We start from the raw sequence: 20,223 nt of genomic DNA, 5'->3' as shown, positions 1-20,223 counted from the left end.
ACCCAAGTAAGCCAGATGCACAAAGTGGCACTTGCATCTGGAGTTTGTTTGCAGCAGCTGGTCTCTCAAATATTGTTTAAAAAACAAAATAATAAAAAAATACACATACAGAGCCAGGTGTGGTGGTGCATGCCTTTAAACCCAGCATTTAGGAGGCAGAGGTAAGAGGATCACTGTGGGTTCAAGGACAGCCTAGGGCTACAGAGTGAGTTCCAGGTCAGCCTACTTGAAAGTGAGACCCTACCTCAAAAAACATTAAACAAAAACAAACACTGGACAGTCAGCCTAGCCTAACTGGCAAGTTCTAAACCAGTGAGCAACCCTACCTCAAAACAAATGGATGGTTCCAGAGGATGCCACCAGAGGTTGTACTCCAGCTTCCACAAGCACATACACACATGTGCATGTACATGCATCCTTCACCCACATGCACCTTCCCCCCCCCCACCCCCCCGCGACACAACAAAAAGAAACAACAAAATAAGGCCCTGCACTGCTCTTTCTGGTCTTTTGCCAGGGCTCAGAGCTCTATCATATGTTTTCTTTTTATTTTATCTAATGCCTGAGAGGGTTTGCCTCTGAAACAAGAGGAGCTTCTCTTAGCAACACAGCTTTTGAAGTTGCTGAAGCATACACAGTTGCTGGCTTCAGGCCTCCACTTGCTTCTATACTAGGCCAGTTCAGGATCATAACCTACAGCTACAGGTTCTAGCATGTCTGTAGGTGGACAGTCAAAATAGGAAGTGCACACAACTGCCAAGATTACTTTTAAGCCCAGTGACTTGCCAGGTCAAAGGCACAGCAAGCAGGGGCAGAGCGTGAAACTCACTGGTAGAGTACTCACCTGGCATGTGCAAGTCCCCAGTTTAATGCCTAGTACTCTCATCAAATCCAGCTGGTATACCTAGAGAACAGCAGAAAACCATTTCCGTATACCTAACTGAATGTGTGAATGTATATAGAAAAGGAAAATTGGTTGAGATAATAAAATAATTGCCTTCATTGTGACTTTCTGTAACTTCATAGAAAAGGAAATCTGATCCTAAAAGATAAATTTAGAAGCTGGGCGTTGTAGCACGTGCCTTTAATCCCAGCACTAGGGAGGCAGAGGTAGGAGGATCACCATTAGTTCGAGGCCACCTCAGATAGCATAGTGAATTCCAGATCTGCCTGAGCTAGAGTGAGGCCCTACCTCGAAAAACCAAAAAGAAAGAAAGATAGATAGATAAATTTAGGAAACAAGCCTGGGACAGGGTGAAAAGTTGAGTGAGGGAAAAACTAAAGCTACAAGACAAAAATACTTACATGCAATTATTTTCAGATTTCTCAATCTATAACTCCAATAGGGTCTGCTTTTATATTTACCTTGGCTTAGAAAAAAATTTTGTCAGACTTTTAAAAAAATTTTATTTGCGCCATTAGAATAGATACTTCGATTCAATGAACTATATAATAATTTTGTTTCTTTATGTTGAATTTCTACCTCATAATTATCCCTTTGAGTAAAAATATAATCTTGATTCATTCAAAAAAATTTATCACAGCTTTATTTTCCAATTTTCCACTTGAACCATTTTCTTGAAAATGTGACCATTATTTCCTGAATATCTTATCAAAAAAATCTGTTTTATTTGAATAATTAGGCTTTTTATGTTAAAACTGCTTTCCTATTTCTTTTACTTTAGACACTTTAAATGGTATCTTACTGGGATAAAAATTTTAAGCCTGAAGAGTTCAGTTCAATGTATTGCTGTTGTATAATGTGCTTAACAATTAATGAATAAATTAGCTTGTCAGGTGTTATTAACTTCAAAAAAAAAATTTATTTGCAAGCAGAGAGAAAATGAGAGAATGGGTGAAACAATTTTTAAAAATACTTATTTGCAAGCACAGATACATGATTGATAGACAGTGAGAGAAGGAATGGGCACACCAGGGCCTATTGCCACTGCAGACAAATTCCAGATGCATGTGCCAGTTTGTGTATCTGGTGTTGTGTGGGTACTGGGGATTTGAATCCAGGCTACAAGGCTTTGCAAACAAGCATTTTTAACTGCTGAGCTATCTCTCCAGCCCCAAGAAGTAATTTTTTTTTTTTTTTTTTTTTTTGGTCTTTTGAGGAGAGTATCGCTAGAGCCCAGGCTGACATGGAATTCACTGTGTAGTCTCATGGTGGCCTTAAACTCAGCAATCCTCCAACCTCTGCCTCCCGAGTGCTGAGATTAAAGGTGTGTGCCACCAGCCCTGGCTGCAAAGTGAATGGGCACATCAGGGCCTCTAGCCACTACAAACAGACTCTAGATGCATGTGTCACTTTGCACACCTGGCTTTATGTAGGTTCTGGGGAAATGAACTAGGGTGGTTAGGATTTGCAAGCAAGCGCTTTAACTGCTAAGCCATCTGTAACCCAAGAAGCAAATTTTTATAGGCAGTTTGAAATATGCATTCATAGTGATTTAAGATTCCTACCAACACAAAAGAAATGTGTTTCATTTTCAAGTTTTTTCTAGTTTATGTTCATCTAGTCCTGAAATAGTAAGATTTTCTTTAAAATAAATTTACAGGTATGGAGGTATGGCTTAGCAGTTAAGGTGCTTGACTGCAAAGCCATAAGACAGAGGTTCGATTCCCCAGATCCCACATAAGCCAGATGCACAGGGTGGCACATGCGTCTGGAGTTTGTTTGCAGTGGCCAAAGCCCTGGCGTGCTCATTCTCCCTCTCTATCAGCCTCTTTCTCTCAGCCTCTCTCTCTCAAATAAATAAATTAATTTAAAAATTTTTTATATATTTTTAAAATTCAGTTAAGGAGAGATGGAGACAGAGAGAAAGAGGTAGACACAGAGAGAGTGAGTATGGATGTGCCAGGGCCTCCTGCCACTGCAAACAAACTCCAGATACGTGCTCTACTTTGTGCATCTGGCTTTATGTATGTACTGGGGAACTGAACTCAAGCAGTCAGGCTTTGCAAGCAAGTACCTATAACCACTGAGCAATCTCTCCAACCTACTTTTTTATGTTTATGAGATAGAATCTCACCCTGTAGTCCATGCTGGCCCGAGACTTCACTGTGTATCCCAGGCTGCCCTGAAATTTGGGGCTGAAGGAACCCCAACGTGGGGACCCCACGCTCTGCCCGGATCACTCACGAGAAGCGGTCTTGATGCAAACTGCAAGAGGATTTTATTCCAAGCGTGCTGGGGCCCACAGTCATACACCGCACAGGGGTAGAGGACTGCAGAGCCCCAAATGCAGGAACAGGACAGTTTTTATAGGGTTTCCAACAAAGCCTGTGCATTAGACCAATCATTTTTTTTGAACATCAGGAGCCCGTGGGGTGCGAGCCAGTCAGTTTGTGCCACTCCATAGTTTCTAAGCCAATTAGTTTAATTTGTTCAAGCCCCTAATGGACCAATCAGTCTCCTATGACCTTGGTGGTCAGCATTTGCGCAGGTCCTTGGGTGGGGGTAGCAGAGTGTGGTATCAGTCTCTATGACCTTGGTGGTCAGCATTTGCACAGGTCCTTGGGTGGGGGTAGCAGAGTGTGGTATCAGTCTCCTCTGACCTTGGTGGTCTGAGGCAGGCTGCTACGGCTTATGGTGCGGGCTACTAAGGCTTACAGTGTGGGCTATTAAGGCTTATGGTGCAGGCTATTTACAGAAACCAAATAAGTGGTTCATTTCATTACTCATTTCCCATCCTTGAGGGCTATCTCATGCCCTTTTTACCTAGTTTTATATTAGGAGCAGGCTCTGATATATGAGAAGAGGGATTCTTTACTTGCTTCCAACAGAGAGTAAAGCGTGGAGTTTGAGGTATGCAGGGGCCCGCTTAAGCGCCCTTTGGAGTGTGATAGTATTTCTGGGCTTCTGAATTCTTGGGCCTTTCAGGGCAATCTTCCTACCTCAACTTCCAGAATGCTGGAACAACAAACATGAATCATCACACTGAGCTCCAAACTTTCAATAATAATAAAGATAAGACACACAAGAATTTAATAAAATCCTTATACCAACTCATCGGGTTTTTTAATATTTTTTTTAATTTGAGAGCGAGAGGGGGAAGATGGGCATACCAGAGCCTCTAGTTACTGCAAACAACTCCAGATGCATGTATCCCCTTGTTCATCTGGTTTACATGGGTCCTGAGGAATCAAACTTGGGTCCTTTGGTTTTGGAGGCAAATGCCTTAACCACTAAGCTATCTCTCCAGCCCTCGTCTGTTTTTTGAGACAAAGTGTCACATGTTTGTAGATAAAGATGATCTTGAACTTCTGATTCTCCTGCTTCTACCTCCTAAGTGCTGGGAATATAGGCATGTGTCACCACACCCAATTTATGTTATGCTGGGGATCAAACTCAAGGCTTCATGCATGCTAGCAAGAACTCTACCAACTGAGCTACATCCCTAGCCCAATGTGTCTTTTTTTTTTTGTTGTTTATTTTTATTTATTTAAGAGCCACAGACAGAGAAAGAATGAGGCAGAGAGACAGAGAGAGAAAGAGAAAGAATGGGCATGCCAGGGCCTCTAGCCACTGCAAACAAACTCCAGATGCATGTGCCCCCCCCCTTGTGCATCTGGCTAACGTGGGTCCTGGGGAATTGAGCCTTGAACCAGGGTCCTTAGGCTTCACAGGCAAGTGCTTAACCACTAAGCCATCTCTCCAGTCCCCAATGTGTCTTTTAAATAAAGTTTATACATTACTTAACAATAGGAAATGTTTTGAAAAATGGATCATTAGGTGAGTTTGTTATTGTGCAAATTCAGTGTGTGTTTGTACAAACCTAGATTGTATGTGTCAGTTACTCAGCATGGCCTCTTGCTATAACAAGGAAATTGAGTAAACAGATATAGAGGCTATAGCAGCTAACACAAGAAGTTTTATAGTAAACTTTAAAAAGAATGTACTCTAAAATAACAATAGAAAGTATAATAAATACAGGCCTGATGTAGGAGGATCTCTGTGAGACTACATAGTGGATTCCAGGTCAGTCTGTGATCGAGCTAGACCCTACCTCAAAAGGAAAATAAAAAAAGAAAGTATAGTAAATACAGAACATGGTTATTGCCAATATATCTAATTGTATGGGATTTACTTGTATATGACTGTCAATACAGTCGGGTTGAGAAATGCCCTTCTGTACTCTGCTGTTCTGACAGCAATAGGATCAGTTGGGTAATAGGAACTTTTCCCCTTCATTATAATCTTATGGAGTTACATTAACTGTATGTCAAAAGTCTACATCACCACTACCAAGTGTGGTAGCGTATATGTTCAGCCCAGCACTCAGGAGGCTGAGGTAAGAGGATTACTGAGAGTTCAAGGCCAGCCTGGGCTAGAGTGAGACCCTATCTGAAAAATAAACTATGTATGTTTATGTATATATTTGTGTGTGTATGTGTGTCTCCCCTTTTGTTACATCTTAGAATCTCTGTATAGTGATTTATTTCTGAAATAACCCAACATACTAAATTATTATTTACATCTCTACTTTTTCCAAATATCTTATTTCAGGAACTGAAGTGAAAAAAATTGAAGCTGTTAATGTTCCTTGCACACTACTTTCAATGTCATTTTTTAAACGGTTATATGACGAAGATATCGTACGAGAAAGTGGGCATATTGTTAAATGTTTAGATTCTTTTTGTGACCCATTTTTCATTTCAGATGAATTACGAAAAGTAAGTATAGAATTTTAAAATTTCACATTGAAATTTTATTGAAGGAAATGCCAAATGTCAAAAATTGTAGCCTGCTTAAAACCAAAAATATATAGTAATCTATTGGATATTAATCATTACATTGATAATATTTCTTCTTGAATAGTACCTTTACAAAATTACTTGTATATTTCTTTTTTTTTTTTTTTTTTGAGGTAGGGTCTCACCCTAGCTCAGGCTGGATTGGGAATTCACTCTGTAGTCTCAGGGTGGCCTTGAACTCATGATGATCTCCCTACCTCAGCCTCCCAAGTGCTGGGATTAAAGGCATGCACCACCACTCCTGGCTCATTGTTTCTTTTTTAAAAAGTTCTTGTATGTGTGTCGTGTATATGTACACATTCATGTGAGTGAGGGCATGCATGAGCCACAGCTCACATATGGAGGTCAGAGGACAATGATCAAGTTGGTCCTTGCCTTTCTACTCTATTTGAGCAGAGAGATTCTCTCAATCTCATTCTGCTATTGTGTTTTGCTATGGAAGTTTCTGGGAAGTTCTGCTGTCTCTACCTCCCATTTTACTGTCAAGAGTGCTGAGATTACAGAAGCCTATTACAGCTTCTGGCTTTTTACATGGGACATGGGGATTGAACTCTGAACTCCAGTAGGCAGGCTTGAGCAGCAAGCTCTTAATCCACTGAGCCATTAGAACACAGCTTCTTACAGCAAAGTTGTCTGACATGATGTGTCAGTAGTGCAGAGTTAGAGAAGCTATAGCCTATTTAATTAGTGACTATTTTCTTGGAGACAGGCTTTTTCATCAAATGAATGTTAAGAATATCCCTGGGAAACTGGGCATGATTACGTCTACCTGTAATCCCAGCCCCTGGGAGGTGCAGGCAAGAAGATTAGGAGTTAAAGCTCATCCTTTGCTAAAAACCAAGTATGAAGCCAGCCTGGGCTGTATGAGACCCTGTCTCAAAACCCAGAAATTATCATTCAGAAAATTGTTGGTTTGGGTTACCTTTGTTTGGGTACTGCTAATCTCAGCATTTTATCTCTCCCTCCCTCTCTCTCCCTCTCTCTTTCTCCCTCTCATTGATCTGCTCTGGCATACAGATGGGTCTCAAGCTCCTTGCCCCTACTTTCAGAGAAGTCTGAAAGTGGGGAATAGCAAGCCAGATACTAGAATCCCAGCTACTCAAGAGGCTGAGACTAGAAAATGACTTAAGCCCAGGAGACAAAGGCCAGCCTCAGCAATAGAGTGAGACCCCCATATGCAAAACAAACACTGTAAAATAAAGGGTTTGTAAAATAACTGCTTGTGTTTAGTGTCTGGATAAAAACAAATATAAGAGACTTTGTGGGTGGGAGAAGATTTCCCGTTTAATTATACTCACATCGATTTCTAAATCAAAACTGAAGTGATTTAACACATAAATAATATAGTACTGAAATAATAGGTAAAAGTATTAATTAGGCTCATTCCAATAATCCTAGCACTCAGGAGGCAGAGGCAAGAGAATCACCATAAGTTCAAAATCAGTCTGTTCTACAAAATATGTTCCAGGCCAAGCAAGGCTACTCAGCAAGATTTGGTCAAAATCAAGCAAATACCCCCCCCACACACACACACACACAGGCATATATACAAATTAGAATAAATACATAAAGTGGGAGAAGGCTTCAACACTGCATTCTGAGGTTTGATTCATTCTTTCCATTGAATATTAGTACCTAATAATAAAATTGAGGGAAAATAAGTACAAGCCCAGTGTGATGGTGCACCCCTTCAATCCCAGCACTCAGGCGGCAGTGGTAGGCAAATCACTGAGTGTGAGGCCAGCCTAGGACTACAAAGTGACTGCCAGGTCAGCCTAAGTTACAGTGAGAACCTACTTTGAAAAACCAAACAAGCAAAAATCAATTCGTACAGATCACAGATTACTCTCTACAATGTCTCAGCATTGGTTCTCACTGGGATTTTTAAAATTTTTTGTTTGTTTGCTTTTTGAGGCATATTTTGTTTTCAGACCACAAAAGGTCTTACTCTATAGCCCAGGCTGGCCTGCAAATACTATATAGCCCATCAAACTCAAGATGATCCTTCTGCCTCACTCTCCCCAATGCTAGAGTTATAGAAGTGAGCCACGGGCGTAGTTACCTTTGCATTGCTGGGATAAGGCACTCTACCAAACACAGCTGATAGGAGGCTTACGGGAAGCTTCATGATGACAGAGGAAAGCATGGCGTGAGCAGAGACTGGACATCCCATCTGCTACAGCAGGTGGAAAATATCAGCAGGAGAGTGAGCTAAGTTCTTACAAGGGGGAGCTGGCTATATTACCCCTAAGTCTGCCCCCAGAAACACACCTCCTCCATCAAGGCTCTACCTCCCAAATAGCCATCAGCTGGGGACCAAGCATTCAAAACATGAGTTTACAGGGTTCATCTGATTCAAACCACCACAACCACTATACCCAGTTGTCAGGATTAGTTCTTAAACCTAAAATTGGATTAAAAGTGTAATTCAGTTGTAGAATACTTTCCTAACATAAGCAAGGTCCTAAGTTTGAGCGAACCCCAGCACCACAAAAATACACAAATAAGCCTAATATTTGTTTTATTGTTTGGATACAAGGTCTTGTTTTGTAGCCCTGGCTAACTTAGAACTTGCTACGTGGACCAAGCCGGCCTTAAAGTGATGTTCCTCTTTCTGCCTACTGAATGTTTAGGATTTTAGGCAAGGGCTACCACATCTGGCTAAAATTATCTTTTAAGCTTGTAAATTGAAACTTTCAAAAACTGAAGAAAAAAAATACAACCTTGAGTTATATTGGAGGAGAATAGGAAAAAGCTAGCTCTTTTTTGGTAGTTTCAGTTAGAGATTGAGGCCCAGAGAGAACCAGAAGATGCCATTCCGCCTGACAATTCGCACTGACACAGGAGTGGAACTCTTGGCATAATGGAACTCCTGTCTGATCAAGACTGGTGTACAGGGCCCCCTGCTGTCCTCAGTCTAGCTCACTGCTTAGATGGGCTGGCCCCAGGTGGGCTGGCTCTGGGATCTCCCCTCCAAATCTATAAACCAATTGTGTCTTCCCCTTACCTATAAAGGCTGCTATCTTTTTCCTGTCACTACCTCCACCAGCTCTGTCAGCTACACTCTGCTTTTCTGTTCTGCTCTGACTCTGCCTGCCTCTTCTGTCTTTGGGTTACACATGAGTATGGCTTCCCCTCACCCGGCCTGGCTGGGTGGGAGAACAGGCTCAAGAGTATAATACAGTTTCTTGGTCTGGGGGACTTTTCTGCTTGCTTCTGCTTTATAGCTTGGGGTAACTTCTTACTTTGATTACATGCATAATTTTTCCTCTGGTCTCTGAATCTACCATGTGCATATTTCCCTTACTCTCTAAATATACCACATACATGCTCTCACTAACTCTAGGCCTCCTACCTGTGTAGTTTTCTTAAATTTGGGGTAACCATGAGTGTAACTTTTCACTACTCATTTCTCCTTTGAATTTCATGGCTTCTGCTTTGATATTTTCCCTCTTATTCGTCCTTGAGCCTCACTGTTTGCCCTCCTAACTTCCCTCTACAGGAAAGCACGTGGCAGATGCCATGTTTGTTCTAAGTCTCCCTACATATGCATCTAAGTTCTGTCCTGCTCATGCTTACAGCCCTAAGTCTTTCCTTGAAAGCCTCAGTTTAACCTCCCTCCATGTGCTTGCAGCTCTGCTCCAGTCTTTCCCCAAACAATCTCAATTTCTCTTAAATGAAGCTTATAAACTTTGCAGTGTTTCTGCATGAGAGCATGTTTCCTAAACCCCACAATTTGTTATTTCTTCCTAAATAAACTTAATAATAATTCATAATTTATCCTTCTTGAGTCCATCTTTATTAAGGGTAGGAAAGAACCCAAACTTGGGGTTCATGCATTAAGGGGCCCCTCATGAACTCCACAAATCCTGCATCACTATTACATTAAGATAAATTTTATGACTTTAGGTTTTGCTAGTTGAAGACTCAGAAAAATATGAAGTATTCAGCCAGCCAGATAGAGAAGAGTTCCTGTTTTGTCTGTTTAAGCATCTTTGCCTTGGTGGGTCACTTTGTCAGTATGAAGATGTGCTGAAGCCATACCTGGAAACAGCAAAGCTGATCTATAAGGATCTGGTGAGGTAAGGATCTGGTGGTCACAATATGTAAACCTCGAGTTAATAGAGAAAGCACATTATTTAACCAGGTGGAATTGCCCTGCATCTCCTATGATCATGGAAGACAATCCTTTCTCCTCTTACAATGTCCTTCTCTCTCTTCTAGGCTAGAAGGATTTTTGTTTTATGTTTTTATTTTTTTAATATTTTATTTATGTATTAGAGAGAGAAAGAGAGAGATAACCAGGATACCAGAGCCTCTAGCCACTGCAAACAAGCTCCAGGTGAATGCATCACCTTTTGCATGGTTTTACATGGGTACTGGAGAATCTAACCTGGGTCCTTTGGTTTTGCCAGGTGTCTTAACCGCTAAGCCATCTCTCCAGCCCTATAAAGAATTTTTGATTTCCCTTGTTTGCTTTGTTGTTGTTGTTGTTGTTTGTTCACTTCGCAGTGTTGAGGACCGAATTCAGGGCCTCATAAATGTTAAACAAATCCTCTGTCACTAAGCTACATCCTCAACCATGATTTATTTTAGTTTTGGTTTTATTTTTTTTTATTTTTTGAGACAGAATGTCACATTATAGCCCAAGCTAGCCTGGAGCCCACTATATAGGCCAGGCTGGCCTCAAATTTACAACAATCCTTCTGTCTCAGCATACTGAATGCTGGTATCACAGAGGTAAGTCATTACACCCAGATCCCTTGACTATTTGTTTTGTTTGGTTGGTTTTTTGAGGTAGGGTCTCACTCTAGCCCAAACTGACCTGTTATTCATGATGTAGCCTAGAACTCACAGTGATCCTCCTACCTCTGCCTCTGAGTGTTAGGATTGATGGCATGCTCCACTACTCCTGGCTGTGGAGAGAATGAGCACATCAGGCCCTCCAACCACTGCAGACTCCAGATGCATGCACCACATTGTTCATCTGTATTTATGTGGGTACTGGAGAATCAAAGCCTGAGTCATTAGGCTTTGCAGGCAAGCACTTTAACTGCTCAGCCATCTCTCCAGCCTGTTAGTTTTTAATACTCTCATTCTTCTCCTTGTTTACACATTTCACCTTATAACCCACTGTGTCCCTTATTACCAACAATCCTCTTCCAGGCCTCCTGATCCACCCCTTCTCCTGTTAAATCTCAAAGGAACGTGAATGATCCCAAAGGATGAATTTGCTCAACTAAGAGTAAAAAAGAAAAATAATACCTTTTTCTAAAGAAGTGGGAGAATTTCACCTAAATGTAATCTTAACCTTTTCATTTTTTTTTATTTATTTTTCTGGTGGGGAGCAGAGTTTCACTCTAACCTAGACTAACCTGGAACTCACTCTGTTGCTCAGATTAGCCTCGAACTCATGGTAATCCTACCTGTCTTTCAAGTTCTGGGATTAACAGTGAGCCACCATTCTTGGCTTTTAAATTATTTTGTGCCAAGTATCTTCCCATTACAATTTACTTTTTTTAATTCTTTTTTATTAAAAAAGAGAGCCGGGCATGGTTGTGCACACCTTTAATCCCAGCACTTGGAAGGCAAAGGTAGGAGAATCACCATGAGTTTGAGGCCACCCTGAGACTACCTACTGAATTCCAAGTCAGCCTGAGCTAGAGTGAAACCCTACCTCAAAAAAACATAAGAGAGGGGACTTCCGGTTAAGATGGTGACGTAGGTACCACGCCAAAGCAGCCTAGGGGGAAAAAGACCAAAAAAACTCAGCAAAATACACACTTTTACTAAAAAGTGAGGTGTATAGGAAATTGAAGCGGCAGCAGAGAAGTAGAAGAGTTCCAGAGCATCCAGAGCCTGCACAGGCGAGAAAAGTGGCTCCGGCAGCTCGGCCAACTGCCACAGCTGTGGCGCACCAGAAAGCCGCCATACTCGGCTCCAGCCGCAGGAAAAGCCAGGTGCCGGAGCTTTCCCTCACACCGCGCTCTCCGCAACTCGGGAAATGTGAGGGGAGAGCGGCAGCGAGCAATGGAGGAGCAGACCGTGAGGTAGAAGAACGTTTGGAGCAGCGAGAGAACCAGAGCAGCTGCGGCTCCCTCCCCTCCCCCACCGCCTGAGCCCAGCTCTGGCAAACAGAGCAGCGGCCCGGGACCCAGCCACGCCAACAGCGGGACCCAAGCAGGAGCAGAGTTCGGCAGCAACATCAGTGGCTCCAGCACCAGTAACAGCGGCCCCAGCAGCAGCAGACCCAGGAGTGGCAGCAGCAGCAGACTCGGCAGCAGCAGCTTCAGGGGGAGCAGCGGCAGGGGACACAGCAGCAGCAGCTTCAGCAGCAGTGGTGTCTCCAGCAGTGGCAGCTACAGCAGCAGCAGAGGCAGCAGCAGCGGTGGGTCCAGCAGCAACACCTTCAGCAGCAGTGGCTACAGTCCCAGCAGGGGCAGCCTGAGCAGCAGCAGTTCCAGCAGCAGGGGTGCTGATCTGCAGGGCCACACTTGCCAGGCTCGGTTTGCCCCGCAGGAAAAGCAAGTGCCCAGCTCCAGAAATCAGAACAGCAGCCTGACGACCCAGGCAGCAACTTGACTGAGACCAAAATCATCCAAGGTAACTGGGATTGCACCAGGGAAGGGTCTCACTTGGTCGCAAGCTGACTTGGATCCCTCAACAGACCAGAAATCTTAACCTCTTTGTTGATAGAGGATCTGGTCATTATAATAACTACTCTTGCATACATACTTGGGGCTGTTTTTGATTGAATGTGTACAGTGTTTAGTTAAATTTTAGAATCTACCTGTATTTTATTCCACTCAGCCTGCTTGAATACTCCTATAGCAGGGAAACTCAACCCCTAAGAACATCTTTGTAGATACTCTGAGAGTCTTAACAGCCAAACCTAAACCTTAAGGTCCTACCCTGAAAATATATTACATCAAATCAATTGATACAGCTAAGAATACACAGCTAGCTAGAAAATCCAAGCATTAACTTAATCCAAGATGCAAAAATATATACATTATAACACAAGAAACACTAAAAAGCAAGACGATATAAACCCACCTAAAAGTATTAATGCATCAGAAATGTCTTCCAGTGAGAAAGAGTTAGAGGAAATGCCTGAAAGAGTACAAAAGAATGATTGTAAATATGTTCAAAGAAGTCAGAGAACAAATCAAAGGAGTCAAAGAGGAACTTAAAGAGGAAATCAAAGGAATCAAAGAAGATGCAGGACACCAATTTCATGAAATAAAGAAGGCAATACAAGACATAAATAAGGAAATAGAAATAATAAAGAAAAACCAGTCAGAATTACTAGCAATGAAGAACACAGTTAATGAAATAAAAAACTCTGTAGAAAATCTCACCAGTCGGATGGATGAGGGAGAGGACAGAATATCTAAGCTAGAAGACGAGGTGGCAGACCTAATGCAGTCCAATAAAGAGAAAGACAAACTTATAGAAAAGTATGAGTGGGAATTTCAAGATATTCGGGACACTATGAAAAGATCCAATATAAGAATTCAGGGCATAGTAGAAGGAGAAGAACTCCACTCCAGAGGCATAGTAGGCGTCTTCAACAAAATCATAGAAGAAAATTTCCCCCAAATTGGGAAAGAGGTGCCAATGCAGATACAGGAAGCCTTTAGAACCCCAGCCAGACAAAACCCAGAAAGAACCTCTCCTCGCCATATTATAATCAAACTTCCAAACACACAAACCAAAGAAAAAATATTGAAAGCAGTTAGAGAGAAAAATCAAGTTACCTACAAAAGCAAGCCCATCAGGATTACAGCAGATTATTCACACAAACTTTTAAAGCCAGAAGGGCTTGGAGTGATATATTCCAAGTTCTGAAAGATAACAACTGTCAACCAAGGTTACTTTATCCTGCAAAGTTATCCATTCAAATAGATGGAGAAATAAATAAAGACATTCCATGACAAAAGCAGGTTAAAGGAGTATTTGAAGACAAAACCAGCTCTACAGAAAATACTTGATAGAATCCTCCATGCTGAAGAAAAGGAAAAGCACACATATAAGGAACCTAGAAAAAACAAGCAATACTCAAATACTAGTTAACAGAAGAGAGCGCAGGTAGAACCAGAAACACACACACACACGCAAAAATGGCAAACAAAAATACACACCTTTCAATAATATCTCTTAATATCAACGGCCTCAATGCCCCAACGAAAAGACATAGATTTGCAGACTGGGTTAAAAAGCAGGATCCTACAATTTGTTGTCTCCAAGAAACTCACCTTTCTACAAAGGATAGACATTGTCTTAGGGTGAAAGGTTGGAAGACGGTGTTTCAAGCAAATGGGCCTAGAAAACAAGCAGTGGTTGCTATCCTAATATCAGACAGGGTAGACTTTAGTCCGACGTTAGTCAAGAAAGATAAGGAAGGTCACTTTATAATGATTAAGGGCACACTCCAACAGGAGGACATTACAATCCTAAACATATATGCACCTAACATGGGGGTCCCCAAATTTGTCAAACAAACACTATTAGAACTAAGGTCACAGATAACACCAAACACAGTGGTGGTGGGTGACTTTAACACCCCACTCTCATCAATTGACAGGTCATCCCGGGAAAGAATAAACAGAGAGGCATCTGGACTAAGTGAGGTCATAGAAGGAATGGACTTAACAGATATATACAGGACATTTCATCCAAAGGCTGCAGAATATACATTCTTTTCAGCAGCACATGGAACATTCTCTAAAATAGATCATATTAGGACACAAAGCAATCTTAACAAATTCAGGAAAATTGAAATAATTCCTTGCATTCTATCTGACCACAATGGAATTAAACTACAAATCAGTAGCAAGAAAGGCTATAGAGCATACACAAAATCATGGAAACTAAACAATACAATACTAAATGATGAATGGGTCAATGAAGAAATCAAGAAGGAAATCAAAAAATTTATAGAGTCAAATGATAATGAGAACACAACATACCAAAATCTCTGGGACACAATGAAGGCAGTTCTAGGAGGTAAATTTATAGCCTTGAGTGCCTATGTTAAGAAATTAGAAAGGTCGCAAGTAAACGACCTAATGCTTCGCCTTAAAGCCTTGGCAAAAGAAGAACAAGGCAAACCAAAAATCAGTAGACGGGAAGAAATAATAAAGATTAGGGCAGAAATTAATGAAATAGAAACAAAAAGAACAATCCAAAGAATTAATGAAACAAAGAGTTGGTTCTTTGAAAGGATAAACAAGATTGATAAACCCTTAGCAAATCTGACCAAAAGAAAGAGAGAAGAGACACAAATTAATAAAATCAGAGATGAACAAGGTAACATCACAACAGATTCCAGAGAAATTCAAAAAATCATAGGGACATACTATAAAAGCATATACTCCACAAAGTATGAAAATCTGAAAGAAATGGATGATTTCCTTGATCTATATGACTTACCTAAATTAAATCAAAATGAGATTAATCACTTAAATAGACCTATAACAAACATGGAGATCTGAACAGTTATCAATAATCTCGCAACTAAAAAAATCCCAGGCCCGGATGGATTCACTGCTGAATTTTACCAGACTTTTAAGGAAGAGCTAACACCATTGCTTCTTAAGCTTTTCCAGGAAATAGAAAAAGAAGGAATTCTACCAAACTCCTTCTATGAGGCCAGCATCACCCTGATACCAAAACCAGGCAAAGATAGAACAAAAAAAGAAAATTACAGACCAATCTCTCTCATGAATATAGATGCAAAAATTCTCAACAAAATATTGGCAAACAGAATACAAGAATATATCAAAAAGATCATTCACCCTGACCAAGTAGGCTTTATCCCAGAGATGCAGGGATGGTTCAACATACGCAAATCTATAAATGTAATACATTACATAAACGGGTTGAAGGACAAAATTCACATGATCGTCTCATTAGATGCAGAGAAAGCATTTGACAAAATCCAACATCCCTTCATGATAAAAGTCCTACAGAGACTGGGAATAGAAGGAACATATCTCAATATAATAAAGGCTATTTATGACAAGCCTACAGCCAACATATTACTAAATGGGGAAAAACTGGAAGCTTTTCCACTAAAAGCAGGAACAAGACAAGGGTGTCCACTGTCCCCACTTTTATTTAATATAGTTTTGGAAGTCTTAGCCATAGCAATAAGGCAAGAGACACACATAAAAGGGATACAAATTGGAAAGGAAGAAATCAAGTTATCATTATTTGCAGATGACATGATTCTATACATAAAGGACCCTAAAGACTCTACTAAAAAGCTGTTAGAGCTGATCAAAACCTACAGCAATGTAGCAGGATACAAAATAAATACACAGAAGTCAGTAGCCTTCATATATGCTAACAACAAACACACAGAGGATGAAATCAGAAAATCACTCCCATTCACAATTGCATCAAAAATAAATAAATAAATAAAATACCTTGGAATAAACCTAACCAAGGAAGTAAAGAATCTATACAATGAGAACTTTAAAACACTCAAGCGAGAAATTGCAGAAGACATTAGAAAGTGGAGAAACATCCCTTGTTCCTGGATTGGAAGAATCAATATTGTGAAAATGGCAATCTTACCTAAAGCAATCTACACATTTAATGCAATCCCTATCAAAATTCCAAAGGCTTTCTTCATGGAAATAGAAAAAACAATCCAAAAATTCATTTGGAATCACAAAAAACCTCGAATATCTAAAATAATACTGAGCAACAAAAAAGAGGCTGGTGGTATCACCATACTTGATTTTAACCTATACTACAGAGCCATAGTAACAAAAACAGCATGGTAGTGGCACAAAAACAGACATATAGATCAGTGGAACAGAATAGAGGACCCAGATGTAAGCCCAAGTAACTATAGCCACCTGATATTCGATAAAAATGCCAAAAATACTCATTGGAGAAGAGACAGCCTCTTCAGCAAATGGTGTTTTGAAAACTTGATATATATCTGCAGAAGGATGAAAATCGATTCTTCTCTCTCTCCATGCACAAGAATTAAGTCCAAATAGATTAGAGACCTTAACATCAGACCGGAAACTCTGAAACTGCTAGAGGAAAAAGTAGGGGAAACCCTTCAACATATTGGTCTTGGCAAAGACTTTCTGAATACCACCCCAACTGCTCAGGCAATAAAACCACAGATTAACCACTGGGACCTAATGAAATTACAAAGATTTTGCACCGCAAAGGACACAGTGAAAAAAGCAAAGAGGCAACCTACAGAATGGGAAAAAATCTTCGCCAGCTATATATCTGATAAAGGATTAATATCTAGGATATACAAAGAACTCAAAAAGTTAAATAATAAGGAATCAAACAAGCCAATCAAAAAATGGGCTAAGGAGCTAAATAGAGAGTTCTCAAAGGAAGAAATACGAATGGCATATAAGCATCTAAAAAAATGTTCTACGTCACTAGTCATCAGGGAAATGCAGATTAAAACTACATTGAGATTCCATCTCACTCCTGTCAGATTGGCCACCATCATGAAAACAAATGATCATAAATGTTGGCGGGGATGTGGAAAAAAAGGTACCCTTCTGCACTGCTGGTAGGAATGCAATCTGGTCCAGCCATTGTGGAAAACTGTGGAGGTTCCTAAAACAGCTAGAGATTGATCTACCATATGACCCAGCTATAGCACTCCTAGGCATATATCCAAAGGACTCATCTCATTTCCTTAGAAGTACATGCTCAACCATGTTTATTGCTGCTCAATTTATAATAGCTGGGAAATGGAACCAGCCTAGATGTCCCTCAACAGATGAGTGGATAATGAAGATGTGGCACATTTATACAATGGAGTTCTACTCAGCGGTAAAGAAAAATGAAGTTATGAAATTTGCAGAAAAATGGATGGACCTGAAAAGTATTATACTAAGTGAGGTAACCCAGGCCCAGAAAGCCAAGCGCCACATGTTCTCTCTCATATGTGGATCCTAGCTACAGATGACTGGGCTTCTGCGTGAGAATGAAAATACTTAGTAGCAGAGGCCAGTAAGTTAAAAAGGAGACATAAAGGGTAGAGAAAGGAAGGGCGGAGGATACTTAATAGGTTGATATTGTATATATGTAATTACAATGATTGTAATGTGGAGGTAATATGATGGAGAATGGAATTTCAAATGGGAAAGTGTGGGGGTGGGGAGGGAGGGAATTACCATGGCATATATTTTATAATCATGGAAAATGTTAATAAAAATTAAAAAGAAAAAAAAAAACAGAGAAGTGGGGGGGAGAGGATAATGTGTGTGCTAGGACCTCCAGCCTCTGCAAATGATGGCTTTTTGTGGGTACTGGAGAATTTAACCTGGGTTGTTAGATTTCGCAGGCAAGTGCCATAACTGCTGAGCAATCTCTCAGGCCCCTAGAATTTACTTTAGTAGTTGATTATGAAACAGGTCTGGGTGTGGTGGCACACGCTTTTGATCCCAACACTCGGGAGGCAGAGTTAGGACTGCCATGAGTTCACAGCCAGTCTTGAGACTACATAGTGAAGTATAGGTCAGCCTGGGCTAGAGTGAGACACTACCTCAAAAAAAAAAAAAAAAAAAAAGAAAGAAAGAAAGAAAAGAAACAGGATCAGCCTGAAGTTAGGAACATCTTAGTAGAATGAAATTCAAGAGGAACAAAGAAGAGGAAAAGCTGTTTCCAATTTACAGGATGACAGCCCAAGTCTGTCATTATAGAGAAGGCTAGGAAAGAGACCTGCCAAATTGCAAAAATACTTTTCTTCAAGAACCATTAAATAGGTCTCTCCATGGTACAAGTTTAAACATACTTAAGAATTTCTAATGGAATTTCAAATGGGAAAGTGTGGGGGTGGGGAGGGAGGGAATTACCATGGGATATATTTTATAATCATGGAAAATGTTAATAAAAATTAAAAAAAAAGAATTTCTATGCCAAATGATAGCAAAACAACATCAGTAGAAATTCTGATTAAAGCAGATATTGACTTAAGATGTTTTAGGTGCCAAACCAAATAAAACAATCAATTGACTAGCTTAAATGGCATCTCTCTTTCTCCCTTCCTCTCCCTTTTTCCTCTTTCTTTCTCTCAGTAGTACCAAGGATGAACCCAGGGTCAGGTACCCAGACACAAAGCTAGATCCCCAGCCCTATCTTTTAGGTTTTTTTTGTTTTGTTTTTGTTTTTCGAGGTAGGTTCTCACTCTAGCACAGGCTAACCTGGAATTCACTATGGAGTCTCAGGGTGGCCTCAAACTCATGGTGATCCTCTTACCTCTGCCTCCCAGTGCTGGGATTAAAGGTGTGAGCCACCACGCCCAGCAGTTTGTTTCTTTTTTGAGATATGGTATCCCTATGTAGCCCAAGCAGACCTTGAACTCAAGATCTTTCAGTCCCCAGAGTGGCTGAGATTACTGGCCTGTGTTCCGTACCCAGCTTGGTCTGAGTCTCCTAAAAGCTATGATGGCTTCCTTACTACATTCAATAATGTTAGTTTCACTGATTTAGGTAAGATGCTGTGTTATTTGATTAAGGCCCTGGCATTTAGTGGTAAAAATATAAGCAGTCACCAAGGAATATTGAATTAGTGGAAGCAGAGATGGACTTCGCTTATGTATAGTAATTTCTCAGCATTGACAGCTACATTTCTAGTCAAGTCATCTGTACAAGTCAAACTTAACTGTTATTTTTTTCCCATTTTTTAATGACTTAGTTATTTTCATGTACATTAGGGAAAAAATCTATCTTTCTTTCTGATTATACATATAATGGTTGCTTGAGACCATGTCACTTGCCCTTGCAGATTATCGTTATCAGTAATGTGTTCTAGCCTGATGTGGTAGCATGTGCCTATGATCCCTACACTCGTGAGGTAGAGGCAGGAAACTATTGCAATTTTGAGGCCATCCTAGTATATATGGAGTTCCAGGCTAGCTAGGACTACATAGGAAGACTCTGTCTCAATACATAAACAAAAATCTACCAAGACATCTTGTATGTTTATAAATGTTTAGGTCACAGCACAAAATATGATTTTAGGGATTTGGGTTCCAACCAAAGGATTTAGACATTTTTTGGACTTCTTGAGTAGCTCAGTGGGTAAAGTATTTGCCTTCCAAACCATCAGGACCAGGGCTCAATCCCCAGAACCCATGTGAAAAAAGTCAGGCATTTGCCTTCTAAATATTTGTTTTTACCCATAGATTAGTGCTGCTGTAAGCCTCTCTCACAGAAGTTTTCCTTTTGCAGTGGACACAAGTTAATGCAGAGACACATAGCTGGTGAAAATGTTAGAATAAGTGACTACTATGTGCTCTGTCCTAAATTGTATATCTATACTACCCCCTTCAAGGCTCAGGGAACATCAAGAAAAATGGGATAGAAAGAGCCAGGGGATGTGGAGGAGTGATATGGAATGCTGTCTTCTGGGTAAGACATGGCCATTGCACCCATGAACTCATAGCAGCTGTGGTTTCTTACA

The 20,223-nt window shown here is 40.6% G+C and overlaps 1 protein-coding gene across 2 annotated transcripts in view; it reads left to right on the top strand.

Moving 5' to 3' along the window:
• Positions 1 to 20,223, top strand: part of Cfap300 (cilia and flagella associated protein 300) — a 65,422-nt gene that overhangs the window by 38,292 nt on the left and 6,907 nt on the right. For both annotated transcript variants that reach the window (XM_045146161.1, XM_045146162.1), the window contains exons 4-5: positions 5,516 to 5,682; positions 9,673 to 9,845. In XM_045146161.1, coding sequence (XP_045002096.1) covers positions 5,516 to 5,682; positions 9,673 to 9,845 — 340 coding nt within the window. The remainder of the gene's footprint in view (positions 1 to 5,515; positions 5,683 to 9,672; positions 9,846 to 20,223) is intronic.

Source organism: Jaculus jaculus, chromosome 3, assembly GCF_020740685.1.
Source record: "Jaculus jaculus isolate mJacJac1 chromosome 3, mJacJac1.mat.Y.cur, whole genome shotgun sequence".
Classification (NCBI taxonomy): domain Eukaryota; kingdom Metazoa; phylum Chordata; class Mammalia; order Rodentia; family Dipodidae; genus Jaculus; species Jaculus jaculus.
Note: the sequence above shows the minus strand (reverse complement) of the source record. Positions and strands in the feature narration are given on the sequence as shown.